The following is a 21,529-nucleotide window of genomic DNA, read 5'->3' on the forward strand; positions in this document are numbered from 1 at the left end:
GGGGGGTTGTGAAGACACACTCTGATCCACACACTGGAAGATGCTGTCACTTCTGTCCTCCCTTCTGCTCTTCTTTTTTAAATCTGTCTTTCAAAAGCTGAATCAGCTGCTTCTGGTCTTTCTGCTGTCTGACGCTCAGTACACACCTCGCTTGTTTGTAGCCAGAAACACCAGAACATGTTCGCTCTCCGATACTCACAGGGGAGGGTGTGTGTGTGTGTGTGTGTGTCTTTGTGTGCAGCTCGTCAATGTAATACAGCTTCCCAGGCGGGAGGAGGGAGACAGTAGGCTCCAGTCTGCTCTTCTACAGGATGAAGGTGCAACAAGAGCTTCTGCCTGATTGTGTTGTAGCAGGACCTGATGGGGAATAATGCGATTGCTCAAAGTGTGAGAAGATGTTCCAACATAATGATATATATTTACATAATGTGATTTATCTTTTCCAAAGGTTTGCTTGCTTCCTGCAGAAAACATCACGACGGGGAGGCACGAAGAATGCCTGAAGGAGTGTAGCCTCAGCTTAAAGAAACCTTTGGCGCACCACGCTGTGAAGAAAGCCACAGATACAAAGGAAGAAATCAAACGCAGTAGCTTAGAAATATTATTACGCTTTCGGTTTGTGAAGCAGATACAATCGGCGCTGCGAGAAAAGAGCGACTGAAAAGATTTACTGCAAATCATGTTGTCAGCCTCTGTTATTTTGTGAAAACTACTTATCCTTGTTCACATGTTCTCTTCTGTCTATAGAATGTGACTGTGAAAATACAAATGGAGTGAGGCCATTTTTATTCCAGTAACTTCAGAATTCAGAGTTAGCCTCATTTGATCTCAATGAAGAGGAATTGATACTATAAGTGTGTGTCCAGGATGTGTGGGGTCTGCATAGAGTTATGTTAGTTGCCATTTTCCTGACCCTAGCTCTGTAAAAGTCCTGGATGGGGGAGATCCTGATTGTTAGCTGCAGTTTGGACCTGTCCTGTTTTGTCGCTGAGCCAAGCCAGACAGTGATGGACGACGACGGGACAGAGTGAATAATGGCTATGAAGAATATGACCAGCCGCTTCCCTGGAAGGTCGTTTCTCTTGAGTTGCCAAACCAAGTATAGTCTCTGCTCTGCCTTCTGCTGACCGGTGTCGAAACTTTTCCATCTGAACCACCCAGACTTTCACTTTTTTCAACCGAAGAGGAAAGGTTTCATCAATAATAAAAAAAAAGAGTGAAGTATGTAAATGCACAACGAAGGAGTAGCGTCATTCATCTTTTTCTTTTTCAGAGTAAGGATACAGAGGTGCTAAATCATCGGCGACACTTTCAGTTTCACTGAATATCACACAGGGCACAACTGATGGATGTTTTTATCCATATTCATTACAGTTTCATCTGTGGAAGCTCATTTTTTAACTAAGAGCTACAAAAAAATAGTGACTTCTGCAGAGATGTATTCTTTCGGAGCCATACAGACCCATTCAGTACATTAGAATATTATTGAAAAGTGAAAATTAATTTTAAGAACTTTATCACTTAGTCTTTTTTTGCAGCCTTCATTTCTGTCAATTATAATCATTTTCCGCTTAATGAAAACATGATGTTTAAAATTAGACCAACAAAACAAAAAGAAGCATTTGTAATACAGAAAGGGAGTTTCAGTGAAAAGATTTTAGAAGGTTGTCAACTTCCAAAAGGTACTTTTAATCTGACAAATGAGCCTAACTGTAACATATATTGTAATGTATTGATATGACTTAAAGCAGTGAGAATAATGGTAACCAATTCTAGCACCTTGTAAATTGGTAGGAATTCAGAGAAACCATTTCCACTCCAACGGATACCTTCAGTGGACAGCTGCTGATGTGGCCCAGCAGCTGTGCTGAGAGCTGATTACAGTAGAAGGGGAAAAAAAAATCTACACACAGCTTTCACGGATTGAGAAAGTGAAGCAGAATGTCTGGAGACGTGCAATTAGCAGTGGGTTAACATTAACATGGTGACCTCTAAAACCCTATTCGTTCTGCAGAAAGTGTGAGAAACGAATGGCAGTAAGAGGAACAGCTGAGTGTGAGACGTTAGAGACCAAGAGGGATTCTGGCAGGAGGAGGAGGATAAAGGAAACTAAACAACGACACAGTTTTCTTATTGGCTTATCGTAGATCCAATCTAATAATTTATTATCTTCTGCATGACTTAAACTGAACTCGTGGTGAAAGAAATAGATTTTTCTTATGCAGAATGAGTGGCAGAAACTCTTTGGGGTTTTATTCTTAACTCTTGACATCCAAATGTATGAATTATAAAATAATATAATTTGTTTTAGCCTTTTGTTGGGAACACAGATTGTTTTTGATCATTTTCTCATAGACTTATCAATGCGTTGTCAATGCATGTTGTTTCTTATAGTCTGAATCTCATTGCATTTCCTTTAGGTAAAATCAATATTGAAGTAAATCGCTGCTCACCAACATAACATAACAATGTTCATGGCTGTTTTAATCATTCTCTGTTTAATAATAGATGCAGAACTGCAGAGAAAATGTGACTTAAAGCTATTATTTCCTGTGAAATGGCTGTGACTAGGTAAGGGCACGATTTAATTGAGATTAAATATTTCTTATATTTCATTAATGATCAATTCTGCTTCTCTATTTATGTTTGGATAAATATCTAATGAAACCTCAAACATGCAATGGGATGCCCAATTGCTAACAACAAACATATTCACTGGGATGTTGTTGGGAAGCTACATTTAAAAACCTCAGTAGTACAGCAGTTAAGCTAAAGTTTATTACAATTTAAAGTTGTCTTCAAGCAGCAACAGCATTTATTTTAATATGTTAACCCTGCATAGTGCTATAGACTGAATGGTGAATTTAAAGGGAATTAAACTCCATACGCAACATCAAACAGCGGAGTTATAAAACGATTAATAAAACTACAGGTGGGGCTTTCTGGTTTTCACTCAAATTAGATGTTTTTCTCTTACATTTGTCAGAGCTTTTTTTACTGCGCCAAAAAAAAAGGGATAGGGTTAGGGTTAGGGTTAAAAATTTGGCTATGCACTGAACAGGTCTAAAGTATCTAACTAAAGTATCAGACTAACTAAAAACGAAATACCTAAGAGCAAAAACCTGTATAAATCTACATCATTTAGATTTAAACCATTCCAATTTCATCCTCTCCCTCTGAGTCATATTTCAAAAGTTTGTTACATTTGCATAGAATATCCAAATCTGCAATTTATAAAGCAGTTTCATTTGTAAATAATTCTCCAAAAGTAGTTTTTTTTATCCAGTTAAATAACAAAGACAGTCAAAAAATAGGTCATGATGATCATGCATTTTATTGTAAATGAGACAAACGAGACATGTATTGCAAGGTCAACATTTAACCCAACAAGATTACAAAATGAAGTCATACAAACATCAAAAAAAAAGAAAAAAAGAAAAAGAAAAGTCATCAAATGCTTCAACAAATTTGCAGAATTATAGAGAAAGCGTGCTGAGCACAAAGTAATTTGTCTCTATTAAAACTGTTTTGGCTAAAGTTTTTTTTTTTTTTTTTAATAGATCTTTATAGGGTACATTCAAGTGTAAACATTGGTATGAGGCAAGACATTGGAAAGCCTACGGTCGTTACACAGTCACCAGTTTGGTTGCATCATAAATAGTAAAATGCAGCTGCAGGACTCAGAGGTAGTCCCAGTCTATGCTGGTTCTAACACAACATTTTGTTAGCGGTCCGTTTGTGGAACCTCTCATGTCCTGGTAGCTGGTTTTAAACCCTGCTTTTGGTAAAAGACATAAACATGATAAATGTGTGTCGTTTAGGAACGTCATGTCCTGGTCCCGCAAAGATTAATGAGACGATGCAAGTTTATCAGCAATTCAAGCCTCCGAAGGAACAAACTCCACCTCAAACTTTATTTTCTACTGTCTCCACTAATTGTTTGATCCAGGGCACTTGTGACAAAATTCACTTGCGAGAGAAAAATCCACCCCATGAGCTACGATTGCCTTTATATTGTCTAATAACAACCAGGTTCTGTTCTGATACACTGAATTTCAACCACATTAACACAAGGAGAGGACATTAAGAAGAAATTTAACTAAAGACGCCCTGCAAGGACAGTTTATTTCCTAAGAAGAAGTCGTAATGGAGATTTGAGATTGGAAAGTCAATACAGAGAAAAACCGATAAACAGGAAAGAAGTGGAAAAGTACTTTATATTTATTTAAATAAATAACTATGGCAGCAAAAAAGGACACTTAATCAGATTTGTTTTGGTTTCTGTTCTGATACAGTTGGATCTCTTTAGAGGGCAAATATCACATTGTGGATCTATAAAACCTCTAACTTTGGAAACAATTAAAAAATAATCAAATTAGTCTTTTCATTGTCTTTCAAATCCGTTTGTTGTTGGCAGCAAAACAAAGCCTATGTAGTCACGCCTCTCAAAACAGAAAATTAGCATCTTATATGTATGATGACCTGTATGCTGGATACTAAGTTTCTGACAGTATATTGGAAAAGACCTGTTGAACAGAAATGAGTCAAAAAAGAAAAAAAATGGATAATATAAAGTAAGTAGACAAGCTCCAGCAGGGAGTCAGCAGCCAGACACTTGAGCTGTTTGTAAGCATAAAGTTGATTAGGCATGACTAGACTGTCTTTTGGTGTTTTTCATTTTTATTTGTGGTTTCTCACTGCTAAACATCTACTCATGTTCAGAGATTGCATGACATTCCACCAGTTGTTGGACTGAACCAATTGGTTTGATGTCATTAGCTAAAGTTAAAAGTAAAAACAAAATACTTCCAAAATGTGTATAAATATTTTATGGAATCAGAAAAACTAAGTATGAATCTACAGGAAGCTGTATGCCTGTAAAAGCAAAACACAAGAAAATCAGGATATCTGCCCTTTAAATTAGGATTCTATGTCTGTTTTACTGTTATGGGACTTTTTTGTCTATAGCAAGGACTTGATGTCAGTATTACCTCATTTAAAAACCAAGACAAGCTCAGTTTTAACACTCCATCAATATGCTTTTCTCTCATTTTGTTTAAGTATATTGGACAAAACTAACCTGCAACACAAAGACACATGGCTCATTGTAAATACTTCAGTCTTTTCTTAACTGCATTTCCTTTGACAAGCTGAAGGTCCAAAATGATACATCTGACAACACAGTCAACAAACTTTACCTTGACAAAACCTTCACTCACCTTCTTATAGCTTCAGCGAGAAAAAAAGCCATAAAAATAACTAAACCCCACACCAATGCCTTTTCCAATGATGTCCTGTCAGTTTTTATATTAAAAAAAATCATTGGATGTAATTTTCTTTGTCAGTTTTAGGATGCAACACTCTTGCCTTGCTTCGTCTCTGCTGTACGCTCTGAGGATCCACAGGGCTTGCCAGAAAGTTCTTCACGCCTGGGTGCTGACGGTGCGCTGGATGTCTTTGTCTCTGTTCTGGAATGCAACGCTTGTGCCCCCTGCTGACTCCSAGGACTCGTCCTCTGGTCACTTAGAGGACTTGTCAGGCCCATGCTGGACAGGGCATCCAGAGTGCCGTCTGGGTCCACCATCATATCGATAACTGAGCAGAACAACCAAGCAACTTAACTCCGGCATCGTTTAGCACCAAATTCACCAAAAATACTATGCATAAAATAATTTTCTTATGACAGCTTATTTTTGTGATAAAGGGCTATAATGCCCTTACCTGAAAGTTGCTTCTCCACACTCTTCAGGTCTTGAATAATTGTTGAAATCTCCTGTTAAGAACATAATTTAGACAGATGAAGGGTGCTTGAGGATGTGATTAAGTAAGTAAGGAGCTCAAGCACTGAGCCAATCAGCTCAACTAATCTCTTTTTGCTGCAGAAAAATTTGGAGCTGAGGTCTTTATAAAGAGTAATGTTTTACAAGCTTTGTGACTTGGTCTGACATTTCTGTTCCAGATTCATGTGAGGGCACACTGATGTAAAATGTATCTCCCTACACCAGGGATAGGTTAAATGGGGCTAAACTTGTAACTTTTTTCTCTATATTTTTTGATCTGTTATCTGAAATAAGCAGTGAATACGAGTACAACTTCAACATCTTGCAAAAGCAATCACAGAAGCAATAACAGGTATTTACAGGTCTTTTTTTTATGTTAAAATCAAGAACATCAATGGATTTTATTGCGAAAGAAGCACCTCTGCTGTCTCTATTTTCTTTTTGACTCCACTGGATGTGTGTCATTTATTCTGGAGCACCAAATGTAACTACAACTGTGTTTTAGCTATGAACGTCCAAGCATACAGACTAAACGGAAAACGTCAGAATCTCTTAAAGAAACAGTAACCTTCAACTGAGAAGAACCCAATGAACCGACAAGGAAAGGAATACAAACTGCAAAGAGCATCCAAAGGATGAATTATCACTGCATTAAGAGTCCCTACAGGATATATCATCATGGTGAATAATTGTGGAGTAGTAACAAAAGAATACATGAGACTAGTGCATATTTTTGATAAAGTTCAAAATATCACTGTAATTAATTATAAAATGACATTTTAGTCTTTCTCTACAAAAATGAACAATTTTATTGACCCCTTATTGACCAGTGAAGCTATTTAGTTTTGAACCTGTTTCATTGTGAATAAAGTCAAGGTGGTGTATGAATACCAAATGTACGGAAGCGCATTGCTATCACGCAGGAAAAAAAAAATTCGAGCGCTATCACGTTATAACGTGATACGTATCTTGTTAAAACGTGATACATATCACGTTATAACGTGATACTATCTTGTTAAAACGTGATACATATCTTGTTAAAACGTGATAGTTATCTTGTTAAAACGTGATATGTATCTTGTTAAAACGTGATAAGTATCTTGTTAAAACGTGATATGTATCTTGTTAAAACGTGTTACGTATCTTGTTAAAATGTGATATGTATCTTGTTAAAACGTGTTACGTATCTTGTTAAAACGTGATATGTATCTTGTTAAAACGTGATATGTATCTTGTTAAAACGTGATATGTATCTTGTTAAAACGTGATATGTATCTTGTTAAAACGTGATATTTATCTTGTTAAAACGTGATACGTATCTTGTTAAAACGTGATAGTTATCTTGTTAAAACGTGATACGTATCTTGTTAAAACGTGATAATTCTATGTCCAGGAAGTGGCGGTATTATGCTAGGCTTGTACAGTGGCTGACATGAATTGGTCAGGTTTCCCTTCATGTTTGGTCTACACGGATATGGATGCTGTGGTTAAAACCATTAATAGCTACTCTGAGCAGGATCCTACACAGAACGGGGCTGCACAGAAGGAAACGTCTGTTTGGTTCTCTAGCTGTGGCGGCGTTCCTGACTGTCTGGATCGAAGCTGAAGTTGGCTTCCGTTTGTAGCTTCTGATTCGGGAAATGGCTAAAGAGCRATTAGAACGGAGGCTCAGATGTATTTGCTGAACATTTTCTGTAAAACATTTTTATTGAACAGTACAATAGGTGCATAACGGCAACGGCTGTTCGTAACCAAGCAACCAAAATAAACAGAAGGCTAGATAGTGGCAAAAGACAAAAAATTAGATCCTGTTAAGCATACTTCAAAATAAAAGACTTCCTCTCTCTTCCCTTTTGTCAAAAATAAATCATAAATAAAGCTTTGAATTTAAGTATTTTTCACATCACCTTTTTGTAATTATGTACAATCAAGTTACATTCAGTAAATAATAATAAGCATTTAAATTATACTTAACATATGACTGTAATTAAGTAACTCCGTCCATTTTCTTTACACCCTTGTATGTTAGTGGGCTCGGGAGGGGTGTTGGTGCCTATCTCCAGCTGACATTCTGGGCGAGAGACGAGGTACACCCTGGACAGGTTGCCAGTCTGTCGCAGGGCAACAAAGAGATACACACACACACACACACACCTAGGGACAATTTGGAGAGGCCATTTAACCTGACAGTCATGTTTTTGGACTGTGGGAGGAAACCGGAGTACCCAGAAAAAACCCACGCATGCACAGGGAGAACATGCAAACTCCATACAGAAAGACCCGTGCCAGGAATTGAACCCAGAACCTTCTTGCTGCAAGGCATCAGCTCTACCAACTACACCACTGTGCAGCCCTGTAAATAAGTAACTAATCATGGAATTAGATTTAACATGCAAGTGTTAAGAAATCACCTGATATGCTTTAAAAACAAACATACATCGACACTTCAAATCTGGAGTAGATTATTCTACGCCAATGGCAGAATATTTCAAACCTAGTTTGTGATTTGTGAAACCTTTATCTGAATTGTGAAACTTCAAACATGAGAGATTTAAAAACCTTTTTGTATCTGGAATGCATTATAAATGAACTATCACATTTACAATATTTGCTATTATTTTAGCTTTCTGTTTTCTTTCATTTTTTTGTCCTAGAGCACCTGCCTTTCTGTTTGGCTGTTGTGGCTTACAGGGATGCATTTTAACTTGAGAGGAAGTCTTTTATTTTGAAGAATGCTTAACAGGATCTAGTTTTGTCTTTTGCCACTATCTAGCCTTCTGTTGATTTCGGTTGCTTGGTTACGAACAGCCGTTGCCGTTGTTCAGCAAGTGTACTGTTAAAAAAAATAAATCTGAACAGAAAATGTTCAGCAAATACATCTGAGCCTCCGTTCTAATTGCTCTTTAGCCATTTCCCGAATCAGAAGCTACAATCGGAAGCCAACTCCAGCTTCGATCCAGACAGTCAGGAACGCCGTCACAGCTAGAGAACCGAATTGACGTTTCCTTCTGTGCAGCCCCGTTCTATTTAGAATCCTGCTAAGAGTAGCATGCTATTAATGGTTTTAACCACAGTGCAAAGCAGCATCCGTATCCGTGTAGACCAAACATGAAGGGAAACCTGACCAATTCATGTTAGCCACTGTAAAAGCCTAGCATAATATCGCCACTTCCTGGACATAAAAGTATCACGTTTATACAAGATACGTATCACGTTTTAACAAGATAACTATCACGTTTTAACAAGATACGTATCACGTTTTAACAAGATACATATCACGTTTTAACAAGATACATATCACGTTTTAACAAGATACATATCACGTTTTAACAAGATACGTATCACGTTTTAACAAGATATGTATCACGTTTTAACAAGATACGTATCACGTTATAACGTGATAGCACTCGAATTTTTTTTTTTCCTGCGTGATAGCAATGCGCTTCCGTACAAATGTTATTTGATACAGACTAAGGATACTTTTAGAAATGCTTTAATGCCATCTAGTGTTTGGTGTGTGAACTATGCAATGTTCAAGGTAGCAGAAGGGTGTAATGTGCAGACTACATGCAATCTGACTGATAAACTCGGTAAATCGTCTTAGCCTTGACAATTTACCGTAAAGGCTAAGACGGTTATCTATTATTACTAGATTCCCCAGTAATAATAAAATAGATATGTAGACTTGCTAATGATTTCTACAGCTGTTAAATCAGAATAGACAACATGGGACCAACATTCTAAGAGATATTTCTAATTTTGGGTTTGATGCTGTTTAGTGACATCAGGCAACTAAGGAATGGAAATTAGTAATATTCGTATTAATAAGCAATTGGTTGAATTTAGATTTAGGTATTTTGACTATGCAACTATGAGTCAATGATTATTTTAGATTACAAAAAAAGTATCAATTACTGTATATAAGTATATACTAATAAAATTGTTTTTTTTATGTTTTTTTTACTTGAAACAGTATTTAGCTGCATTTGAAACACTACAGGGTGAAAAACAAGGTTCATTTAAAGACAGGACATTGGTCAGCTAACACATTTAATTTAACATCTGACAGACAGAAAAAAGCCTGCTTAAAAATGAAGCAGGATAATCAATAACTGTGAGAATATCAGAAACATTCATCACCTTGTTAGAGCTCTTGAGAACTAAGGAGTCGTGCTCTGCTTGCAGTTTGGTCTCAATCTCATCCCATTTCCTTTCCTTATCCTTGAAAAGAATCCTGGAGGCCGAGTTCAGATAAAAATAGATAAAAGCACAATAGAAGAAAAGCGCTTAATATAGCTATTGTTAGAAGTATTAGCTGACAGTTCAGATACTTTCTTTCTGGCAATGTCTGCAGATTTTAAAACCCTAAAACCTTCGGGCTTTCGTCCTAATGAGAAAATCTAGTTCTGTTTGACAGAGAAAATCTGTTTGATTTGGAATTCAGACTTTAATCAATTTGTCCAGTTCTAACAGAAAACACAAATACATAAATACACGACAGTAATTTATTTCTGTGTTAACAGCCAGTAAGTAAGCGGTTAGTTTACAAGGCTTACCTGACTTTGCAGGTAGTTTTGTCCACAGACTGTCGTATTCTGGTCGAAAGTTGAGTCACAGAAGCAAGCAGCACATTGTCAAGGTACAGCTGATGAAAAAAAATGAAAACAAAAAAAACAAACAAAAAAATGTAAATGTTCTAACTGTACTTGTTCTGATAGGAATGATTACAGTTTCAGTTGATTTATTTATTTTATTCTCTTTACATTTAACTCCAGTTTCTGAGGTCAGAATGAACAAATGGATTGTGGAAACTGGGGATACATGCAGTACCTTGTATTGGGCATCAGCAAGCGACTTTTCATCCAACATAGAATAGATAAAAGCTAATTTTAAAGAGAACGCCATGTCAAACACTTTTTTTCTCTCCACAGGACAGATTAAACCTTCTTGTTTATGTTGCTCTAATTGTGATCGAATGCATGACATGTTGGCTACTGTCAGAAATCTCATTTATTTTCAACCTGGACAGGGTTTTTTTTTTGTGGATGATTTTAACTTCATGAAAGATTTTCACAAAAACGGATTTCCACAGCATGTCATGGCCACCACAATGTTTCACGGAGGGATGGTGTGTTATGTGTGATGAGCAGTGTTTTCTGTCGCACATATTGGAAAACCATATATCATTATACACTGTTTTGTGCCTGCACCTTCCTAAATTAGCTTGTCTAGACTGGAGGCAGCAGCAATCAACAATATCACGGCATTAATAGTTTAATTTAATTTAGTTTTACCCATAACGTGCCAAATTACAAGCTGCGTCCATTTTATACCCAGTTTTATAGAATTAAAATCGGTCCAATTTCAGTTTAAATTAGACCAATTTATTGCAATAGAATCAGATTACAAAGTCTCATACAGTACAATATGATTCTAATTACAGTCATAGTCAGTGGATCAAACAAAGCCAACTGGAAAACCCAAGTTACTGCATGGAGTTGTTGACTTTGAAGCTATCTGTCCTCCTCAGCAAGCGCTCTTGTAAGTAAAACGCCTCTGCGAAATGTACAACTAACTGATGTTCGATAATGGGGCTCGGACTCACATCGTCTCTATTCCATGTCTGTCGACGGATCGAGCGAGAGCTCTGGTCGTTTGAGCTTCGTTGTCGTAGCTCCACGGTTCGCCCCTCACCTGCCGGAATCCTGCTCTGCTCCGCGGTGGAACCACCCAGATCCAAACCATCATCAAATACCGACTCCTCCAACTAAAGGAAATGAATAATAATTGTAGAGAATTCAAACGTTAGCTCAATTATACATTCCTGTAAATAAATATTTGTTTGGTCAGCAGTGTTGACGCTCATGTGATGTGTTTATACCAGAGCTCCAGGGTCAGTTGCTGCAGGACTGACTGAGTCAATCTCTCCAGCCACATCATGAATCTCTCGTGCCAGCATTGCTAAATCTTTGGCTAAATCCTGGCTGATCCTGATTAACAAGTAAAAAGCAATGACATCATTACATTACACCTAAAAATGTCAACTTCCTTTTTATGTGCTTGTGTTTATCATCCTATGCCTCATACTCACACATACAAGAAACTACGATCAGAGCTGCACATATAAAAAGTAATGAAAAAAAAAAAAAAAACATCCCATGCGGCGAAAGTAACAACAGTGTTTTTGGAAGGAGGTGACGTTCTCATTGTTGCATCTAAAAATGGACTTCAGATTGCATGCTTTTGAGCTCTTCTCACCCACGCACCTGGCTATTTCTTCACTGTGCGCTGTCCAGTCTCTCATGTACTCATCCTGGTCCCTGGAATTCTGCTTCAAGCTGGTCAGGCCTGCAGGGTTGGGCGTTGCTGGAGCTGAACCTCCTAACTGGGCAACTCGGGTCGAAGGGAATGGCCTCGTAGGCCCCTGCTTGGATATGTGGCGATTTGAGCCGTACTCATCCTCAGAGGTGGATGCATACTCCACAGGAACACGGCGCCACCGAGTCCCAGCTTAAAAGAAGATACGAAAGAAGCTAAACCTTCAACACACAAAGATTTCTGGTTATGGGGAATATGAAGACAGCATCATCTAGGCACGAGTGGGTTGACTGGTTTCAAGGCAAACAAACGTTTTGAAAAGAAAAATTCTAAACATTTTTGTTGCGCCAGAAAAACCAGCAAGGGAATTTGGGCTTCAAAAATGTCTGAAAATCAGTGCTGATGTTGCCTTTTACAGTAAATATTAACCGAAACAAACAAAACCAGCACATTTGGACAAGAAGGAGCAAAGTGATCGATTATGAAAGACAACTACACTAAATGACATTATTTCCTTTTTGGAAAAGTCAAATGAGCATAAAAACGTTTTTTGCAAAATGACAGAAGTCATTCTGTCATTTTGTACAAACATTTTCTAATGGTTATACAATTCGAAATGAACAATGATATAAAAGAACAATGATGGAAACACAGATATTGACACCAAAGAGATTGTTGAACAGATTTCAGTGACAGACAACATGGATTCTGGTGAAAGATTTTCCACTTACATGCAGGTGTAATATGCCCATACGATGATGTTCCCTTAGTTTTATCAGGCAGCTTGGAGGCACTGTTAGCTCTGGCTCTGGGTCCGGATAGCGAAGCCACATTTGAACCTCTCAATCCGTGTCTGAGAACGTAATCTCCTGCTGCACTTCGGCCGCTCGACCCTCTGCTTTTAGCCACGGTGGCCTCCGAGTCGCTCTGGGCAGATGGAGACCCGACCCTTGGTCTCCTTGGCTGTGCTAGAGCCTCAATTCTAGACATTCCCCTTCTTGCTATCCCTGTCCTGGATGTGGAACTGGCAGTTGATGCCTCAGAAGCCACTGACATCCGGTCCATATCAGCGGGTTCGGTATCTGATGACTCCCCTAGGCGGGCTCGCCTCAACAGGGATGTCCGAGTGGGTCTTGGCTTGGGAACATTACTGGCTTTGTTTGGGGCAGAAGAAGGTGACGGCTGTGTCATCTTGGCCCGACTCGACTTGGTGCTGGCCCCAACTGTTTGGCCTCTAAGGTTTGAACTCCTTGAGTCTTGTGTGGAGATAGGCTGTGAGTCGGAAAGGAGGGAGTTGGAGTTGATGTCATCGTCAGTAAGGTCCAGGGATGTTGAGGGGTGACTTGGTTGTTGAGGGCCAGATGTTCTGTTCTTCCCCCTCCTGTCCAGAGGCTCTCTGCTCCCAGTAGGGCCCTTGTTAGAGGTGCAGACCACCGTTCTCTCCTTTTGCTGCCCGGCTAGTATCCTGCGTTTCTGAACTACTTTTCTAACGCCATCAGCTTGGCTAACTGTGCTTGTTGTGTCTACGTCTGACTCTGGAGACATGGAACCTTCAATAGACTGACTTGGAGGATCACCTTGGTCTGACACAGTGCTCTCTAGAAAAGCTGCCACAGCTTCTGAGTCTTTCTGCATAGAGACACTGTCTATGCCCCCGTCCCTACTCTGAGTTTTGGTTCCTGTGTAGGCATCGATACGTGGAATAAGTTCTATTGGTACACTGGAGCTCGGTTTCTCCACAGTGAAACTTTCCTGCCTCAGTAGTGGTTTCCCAGTGCTTTCTCTAGCCTTCTCCTCATCCTTCTTTCTCCTCCTTGCCTCCTCCATTCTCTTCTGTCCACTGGTCAGTGGACGTGGAGGGACTTGGCTCAGGACACCTGACTGACTTGATTTACCACCACCACTGTCCTGTGATTTGGCCGGAGAAGATCGACTTGGGCTACCGCTCTGACTGCCCACACCTCCAGTGCCTTGAACACTTTGTTTCATTCCTCTGGATAGCCTTTCGTTTGGATTCTCTTTCTCCTGAAGCTCTGTATCCTGCTTTTCACCCATATCTGTGTTCAGACATCCACCCTGGGTCTTCCTTCCCAGGTTAAGTTCTTCACCAGGTAGCTGTGGTAGGGTTCTCCTCTTACGTTCAGTGTGCACAGAGGCCATGTGGCTGGATCCGCTTATTTCTGCTGAAAAATGAGAAAATCTTTTCATGAAATGGCATTAAATCCATCCATCCATCCATCCATCCATCCATCCATCCATCCATCCATCCATCCATCCATCCATCCATCCATCCATCCATCCATCCATCCATCCATCNATCCATCCATCCATCCATCCATCCATCCATCCATCCATCCATCCATCCATCCATCCATCCATCCATCCATCCATCCATCCATCCATCCATCCATCCCAACATCCATTCAAAGCTGTATCCTTCCATCCACCAATCAGTCCTTCTTTTTCCCTTCCTTCTATGTTTTTAAATTTTCAATATTTTAATCTTGAGTTCCACCATTAACAAAAATCATAGGTTTAAACTTCCCATAAGCCATTGCTTCAAATGTTTTGGGATTGTGATAATTTTCTGTCATCTAAAAACCATTTAGGCATAAAATGCTACTATGAGTCTTTATAGGCTTTTTTTATTGATGCAGTTTCAAAGTTGCAAAGTGTATAAAAATACTTTTCAATAGATATGCAAAATAAATGATGTGAGTGATCTGATGACCTAAACTGAGTACCTCTGTCCTCTGTGACCAGGGTGTGACTGTCCCCTCCAGATCCCTCAGGATCTGTCCGAATGTGGCTGGCAGCAAGAGTAGCCCACTGTGACACCCAACGAGGACCACCAACCATCAACTCTTCTGACAAGAGCTAAATCCCGAGAAAAAAAATGAATTCTACTCGTGTATTACTAAAAACAGATTTAGTCTTGGTTAATCACTTTAAGTCAGAAGAATTCTTCTGCACCTCTGTCTCCAGACGTCCAGGCTTTCCTCTGTCTCTCGAACCAGACCTCTGTGAAGACAACCTCTCTCTTTGATCAATTCCCCCCATCCTGGAAACACGCTGCTCATCTGCACCAAATACCTGGAAGACACAAATGAAAATGAAATAAAGCCAAAAGAATTTTTGTGATCTGATAAAGAAAAAAGTACAGAAAAAGATGTCTAACCTTTACCTTGTCAATCAGTTTCCTAGCCTCTTCCTCTTCATTGGCCCCATTCTCCAGCTCAATGGTGTAAGTCCCTCTGTCGCTATATTCATCTCTGTGTCCGTAGCACTCTTCACGACCACCATGCTGATGTGGTGCCGAGCCACGCCGCCTTTCCACCAACCCGCTCTGCCTTTTCGATGCTGAAGACTTGCAGCGCCTTGCAGGGCTGTCCTCTTCTGCAAAGAGGCCTTCTGGTACATTTGCACGACCTTCTTTTATGCCGGCGCCACCCCAAAGCCCCCATGAGCGCTCTTCCAACGCTGCGGCCCTGCGCTGCTCTCCAATAGCATTCTCTGAATCGCTCTGAGTACCATCCTCGTGTTTACTGCCTGCCGTGTGTGCACGACACATTAGAACGTACAACAAATGACTGCGTAAAGGAAGAAATTAACCACATGCTGTAACACTTTTCATCACGCACCTTTGAGACTCCTGAGATGCACAGGAACATCGCTTTTCACGCTCTCTCCATCATCCTCTGCCGCCGTCTCTTTCAGAGCCAATGGCAGCTCATTCTGGGCCAGCCAGTCAGCAACTTTAACCTCCGCTGCCACCATAGCTGTCTGAAGGGGACTCAGGTCTTCTCCGGCAGCCCTCTTTGGGCGGGGTCGGGTCTCTGGCCCTACTTTTGCCACCCGATCCTTCACCAACACTTTGCCTGACGCCCCAGGGTCGAACTCGATGGTGAACGAGGCATGGCCGTGGATGGGCTCCACAGCAGCAGTGGAAGCGTTGGTCTCTTGATCTTGTGGAGGAAGTTCACTGAGTTTAGCTGCGACGGGAGCATCCTTTGTTGGAATTTCAAAGTAGCTAGGTTCTTGATTTGAGACTGCGTGAGGCAAAGACTTTGGGATCTCTGCACTTCTCTTGGTGTCTATAACAAGGTGAAGAGATTTGACAATTTAAACTTCATAATTTCTTACTTCCTTTATTTTTCCGAAAATAGCATTGGTCATGTGATATTTATGAAAAACTGAAAGTACCCGTTTCTGACTTTCCCTTCTTCCTATCAGAGGTTTTTTCCTCAGGTTTTCCAAGCTGCTGATCATCGGTGTCTCCGTCTCCCCACCAAGCAGGCTGCCCATAAAGGGGCGTGCCCCTGTGTAAAACTGCTATGTCTCCTGTTAAAACCAATGAATTGGTTAGTCTTACTGAATGGATGAGAGATTTAGGAGCGGAGCATGGGGGAGCTTGTAATGTGGAGAAGACCATTTGAAATGGGTGCACACTTCACAGTTAATCATTTTCCCAAATTAAAAAATGCTAGAACAAAAAAAATAATTTTTTTTTAAATAAATCACCAAGCGACTGGAATGAACAAATTTTCAGCTTGATCAAGCCTGGCCAGATGGAAACTAAAGTATATAATCCTTTTCCAATCAGTGAATTAGGTTAAGGTGCGACCAAGCTGCGGTTAAAGCGATACGCCTTTGTGTGGAAGGTGTTACTGCACATCTCAAGACGTAAGAAACTATAGAAATAGTAAGAAGTTATGGAAAAGTAAACTATTTCCTCTATGGAGGTATGCAAACTCTTTATCCACCAGCTGGACTTTGGCCACAGGAAGTCCATTTGTTCCCACCTTTGGAATGTTTTGTTGAATTGACAAACTGACCCAGATTATTCTGCAGATAAAAATAAGTCTGAACATATGACAAAAATGTCCAAGTTTCATCCTTTCGAGCTTGCCCTCTCTATCTTTAATGTGCGGGAGAGGATTCAGGCCACCAGAGGAAAAAAAAAAATTCAGACATTTTTTCAGAGAAATAAATTCTATACTAGGATATCAGAAAAGTAAATATCTGCAATAAGTTTCAAGAAACTAATGCAGAATGTGCAGTTCCTATACAATTAGACAGGAAAATATCAAGTTACTGGGAAGTTGGTGCAATTCTTCTAACATTTTTTCTACCACCATTCTTTTGATGCGTTTTCATTTATTATACCTAATTTATCCTTAAGTTAGAAAAACAACCCTGCAAAATAGCATGTGCTGTGTTGGACTTTCAGTTATTCCATGGATGTTAAAGCTCACCTACTGTCTTATCCTCGGGTTTGCCGGACTCTGGAGGTTTTGACGCGGCTCCTTCTGAGCCCGACGCCGCTGCTGCCTCTGAAGGCTTCACCTCACATTTCTCTGCAGGTTTCTTTTGGATCATCTGAAGCTGGCTGCTCAGCTTCTCATGCTGACGTTTGAGTTTACAGAGAAAAAGATAAGAAGCAACACGGTAATGTCAAGCTAATGAATAAGCTGAATGCAGACTTTTTTGCCGCATGTACTCACTTTTGCATGTTACTGAAGCCTTTCTAACTATTAACACTGGAATTCTGCAAGCTCATTAAGATAAAAACCTTTCTCTGCAGCTACCTGGGCTTGACAAGATGAAACGTTGCTTTCATCAGCTGTGAAGCATTAGATTGGTTCAGCAGAACTCTTTTATTTCTTTGACCACAAAGTCATGTAAAAAGTACAAGGCTGTCCTGTTTTGAGCAGACAAATCCACTTGGTCTGCAAACAAGCTTTTCTTTTTTTTTATTTTTCACCGCACAGCATGCTGTCTAACCTTGAGCGCCTCCTCGGGAATGTGCAGCTCTCCCCGAACCACGGTGAACAGGTTGGTATGTGAGGTAGGTCAAGGCAAATGTTGGGTAGGTCTGCAGAGCACTGAGAAACAAGCACTGAATAGCCTTATGTATAATGCAGCAGGCGGAGTACATTGAGAGTTCACATCTATTCACAAACAGATAAAGTTACGCGGCTGACAGTGGTTCGTGTGTGTGAGAGTCATTTAGTTTGGCCTCTTTGCACAGTAGAACTTCCGAAGGATATCGTATCCAAACCTCAGTTTGTCATCGGTCTTCAGCGTGACGTAGTCTTGCTCCTGTATTCTGACGTCGTTGACGAAAGTCTGCAAAACATAAGGTTAAGACCTGTATAAAACGAGCTGTTCACTTTCCAAACCTCTCCACCATCTTTCATCCGCAGAGCTCAAAGTAGTTCAGTAGGGCCAAAATAACGATCTTTAGTTATTACAGTTGTTACGACATAGGAAATTGATTTTTAGAAAAGTAGTCTAAAGTCGTCTTTAGATTAAATAAATAACATGTAGGGCTTCTGCAGATTTCACCAACTCAAATGTAAGATTTTCTAATACATTTTAAGGCCATTGTGAATAAAATAAACAAAAGTAAAGATGCATAACATGACAGAAATGTTCAAAAGAAAATTGCAAATTTTATATATTGTAGTACTGGTGAGCTTTTTAGCACAGAATGCCAGCCAACTGATGATAAATCTACATTTTCACATGATAGACACAAAAAAAAAAAACCTGTCTTGCTAGGAAGGGTATATACTGTAAGTCGCTGGTTAGTGGTAGCCTCAACCACCTCAAGTCACAGAATGTAATGAAAATGTCTGTATGCTTCTGAAATGTTTACTTAACTTTGCATGAGAAAAACAAACTACAGATCTTAGATTAAATAGTCCTACCAAGACAAAATTAAAGACCTGTGATTGACCTATGTAAGGCGTACTTACATTTTATTAAATTAACTTAAGACTTTCTAAGGCCTTACTTTTAGATACATGAATTTAAGTATATCTGGTGTATCACTGCATGCAGTTAGACTCATGTCTAGCATTACCTTTATTTGGTGGAGCCAAGCTAAGGTTTCCAAGCTCACAAAAACTTACCCCATTTAAGCTGCCCAAGTCCTTCACTTTATGTTCGTCTGCGTTTGGTTCGTAGTTGATGACAGCGTGCTGTTTGTCCACGCTGCGAGACTGAATCACACACAACCCCGTAAGTTTCTGTAATCCATTTTCATTCATCAGAATACTTGACATCATAGGGAAGGGCAGCTGGGAATTAAGTTCATATTGTACCTGCAGCATGAGCTCACAATCATCCCTCCCGACGAAGATCATCTCCCGGGGAAGACGATGGCGCGTCCCGCCGCTGCTTACCAAGAACCAGGACGTCAGACTCATGTCTGCCTCGGAAGATCACGTTTGACCACTAGTGCATCATGCTGAAAATAAAAGAGGAGAGACAAATCACAGCTCACACTTCATTCAATTAAATGGTGAGTACTAAGAATATCAGCTGGGTAAATTACATATGTGGTGCATAGAGGGCCTTGCAAAAAAGGTTCATAGCACTTGACAGTCATACTAAAACCTCATACCTATTTGATAAAAAATACAGCAGACGGGTCAAGGAAAAGATGTGGAGAAGAATAAATAGGGGTAGATTATATTGAACTTTTAGCAAGTTTTGAACCTATCCCAGAGCCCTCCTCAATTCATGGGAAATGGAAACCACATGGTACAACTGCATACCTACGAGGACATGAACGTCCACCTACACTGTGGTTGTCCATCTGTCAACGGGGAAACCATGTTATATAAAACATGCCTGGTGAAGGTGCTCTAACTCTCTGGCCTAGATTTAAATATTAATTGTTTCAGAAAATGTAAATTGGGAACAATGAAACATGGTGTGGCAATGTCGTGGTGTGGATGATGGAGAGATGGAATAGTTTGAATAAAAGTATATGTATGTGCCCCCCACTTTGCAAAATAGCTCAAACTTTATTAGTTTGTATAGAACTTATTTAAACTAAATGTATTTAGTCTAAACATGCAGAGAAATATGGTTCCCCAAAGTATTGACTCGGGAAGGCTAAGCACACTTTTTTTTAGATTTTTTTAATGAAAAATATTTATTCTTTCACTGTGAATTCATAATTTACTTTGTGTTGGTCTATCATAGCAAATCCCAATATATTACAATACAGTTTAGGATTTTGAGAAAAGAATGTGTACAATATCAGATTCTTCTCCAAGACACTATGCAGTTATCGAATTTTTCCTATCTTTGCATGTGGTTTGTGCATCATGTGCACAGCTGCTATTTCTGACATCACTCAAGGACATGGACATGTTCATTACTGCCTAACGGGAAGATAACAAAGTGTAAAAACCAACTACAAGTGTGAAAATCTGGGGATGGCTTACAGAATTTCCGTCAACCTTCAAAAGTTGCCCAGTGAAGTACTCCTAGGAGCTGCCCTCATAGCAAACCCCGAAGTCACACTGAAGAAAAAGAGTCAGAAAGAAGCAGAGGAAACGGTGATGACATTTGATAGATTATGAGGCTGTTATCTAGCAGGACAGAGACAATGATGTGAGCAATAAGATAGCTAATTCTGTCAGATTCACACAGAAGCAAGAGGGAAACAAGTTTCCTTGCAAATGCAAACCTCTGTGTCTGCTCCTCGGGATCATATGACTTCCATTCTGACCCTTTATTACAACGCGCACACTCTGAAAACTGCTGGGCTATTCATTCAGTCCAGAGGCTTGGGTTATGCTGCTGGGACAGAGATTGTGTTGTTTTAACCAAACATTTGGCCCAAAACTATGGCCTCATATCATTGGTTTCTTCACAGAACGTTGTTTATAAGATCAGACTTTACTGGATCACTTACACATTTAATCCATTGTGGTTTTAAAATGAACAATCATTCGTACGTACGATGTAAACGGATGAAAAATAACTCATTTTAACCCGAACATCACTGTTTAAATCTCTTTAACTCCTTACTAAATCTATATACTTACAGTTATATAAGACAAAAATCCTTATTTTTGCAATCAAGCAGCTCATTCAAGTAGTTTAATTATAGCAAAGCAATATGTATAGATTTAGGTATTTGGTATGAAAATTAGGCTTACATGGGCATAAAACTGAGTGCCAGATGGTAGCAAAATTTTATTTTCAGTATAACAAAAATATGAACTATCATAGGGAATGTAATTTTTAAGTAAATCAATGTAAAGTTGAGGAAAGAAAAAAGTTTGGTAGAAAAAGGTGGAAAAGCAAACGGTATAACTGCAACTTTGAGAGGCCAGTGAATCAAAACCAACTCAACAGTTTCACAAGCAGTTGTCTGAAGCTCAAGTTGATCCATCAAGAGTCTCTCTCTCACACACGTACACGCACACATCTCAAACACATGCACGCTCACACACACGCACGCACACACGCTCACACACACACACCACCCATGAATCAAAGATGACCGGAAATTTGTTTTTACCAAGGCTAAGGAGAAAAATTACTGCATTGATGTCTAGTGGTCCAAAATATCCTCTTTTTACATTTAAAGTAAATTCTAATATATATATATATATATATATATA

At 39.5% G+C, this 21,529-nt stretch overlaps 1 protein-coding gene across 6 annotated transcripts in view; it reads right to left on the reverse strand.

Annotated features, from left to right (window-relative positions):
- Positions 1–3,315: 3,315 nt before the first annotated feature.
- The window catches only part of cep170ab (centrosomal protein 170Ab), a 19,366-nt gene continuing 1,152 nt past the window's right edge, over positions 3,316–21,529 (reverse strand). For 3 of the 6 annotated variants that reach the window (XM_017303906.1, XM_017303917.1, XM_017303909.1), the window contains exons 2-20: positions 20,342–20,419; positions 19,208–19,353; positions 19,016–19,105; positions 18,149–18,227; positions 17,883–17,941; positions 17,354–17,504; positions 16,302–16,439; positions 15,740–16,192; positions 15,277–15,647; positions 15,072–15,191; positions 14,843–14,975; positions 12,830–14,281; positions 12,047–12,290; positions 11,662–11,770; positions 11,386–11,547; positions 10,337–10,425; positions 9,921–10,014; positions 5,722–5,773; positions 3,316–5,595 (exon numbers count right to left, since the gene is read on the reverse strand). In XM_017303906.1, coding sequence (XP_017159395.1) covers positions 5,348–5,595; positions 5,722–5,773; positions 9,921–10,014; positions 10,337–10,425; positions 11,386–11,547; positions 11,662–11,770; positions 12,047–12,290; positions 12,830–14,281; positions 14,843–14,975; positions 15,072–15,191; positions 15,277–15,647; positions 15,740–16,192; positions 16,302–16,439; positions 17,354–17,504; positions 17,883–17,941; positions 18,149–18,227; positions 19,016–19,105; positions 19,208–19,312 — 4,149 coding nt within the window. In that variant the 5' untranslated portion in view covers positions 19,313–19,353; positions 20,342–20,419 and the 3' untranslated portion in view covers positions 3,316–5,347. The remainder of the gene's footprint in view (positions 5,596–5,721; positions 5,774–9,920; positions 10,015–10,336; positions 10,426–11,385; positions 11,548–11,661; positions 11,771–12,046; positions 12,291–12,829; positions 14,282–14,842; positions 14,976–15,071; positions 15,192–15,276; positions 15,648–15,739; positions 16,193–16,301; positions 16,440–17,353; positions 17,505–17,882; positions 17,942–18,148; positions 18,228–19,015; positions 19,106–19,207; positions 19,354–20,341; positions 20,420–21,529) is intronic. The other 3 variants (XM_017303923.1, XM_017303920.1, XM_008409366.2) reach the window with 3 other exon arrangements.

Source organism: Poecilia reticulata, linkage group LG1 (assembly GCF_000633615.1).
Source record: "Poecilia reticulata strain Guanapo linkage group LG1, Guppy_female_1.0+MT, whole genome shotgun sequence".
Lineage (NCBI taxonomy): Eukaryota > Metazoa > Chordata > Actinopteri > Cyprinodontiformes > Poeciliidae > Poecilia > Poecilia reticulata.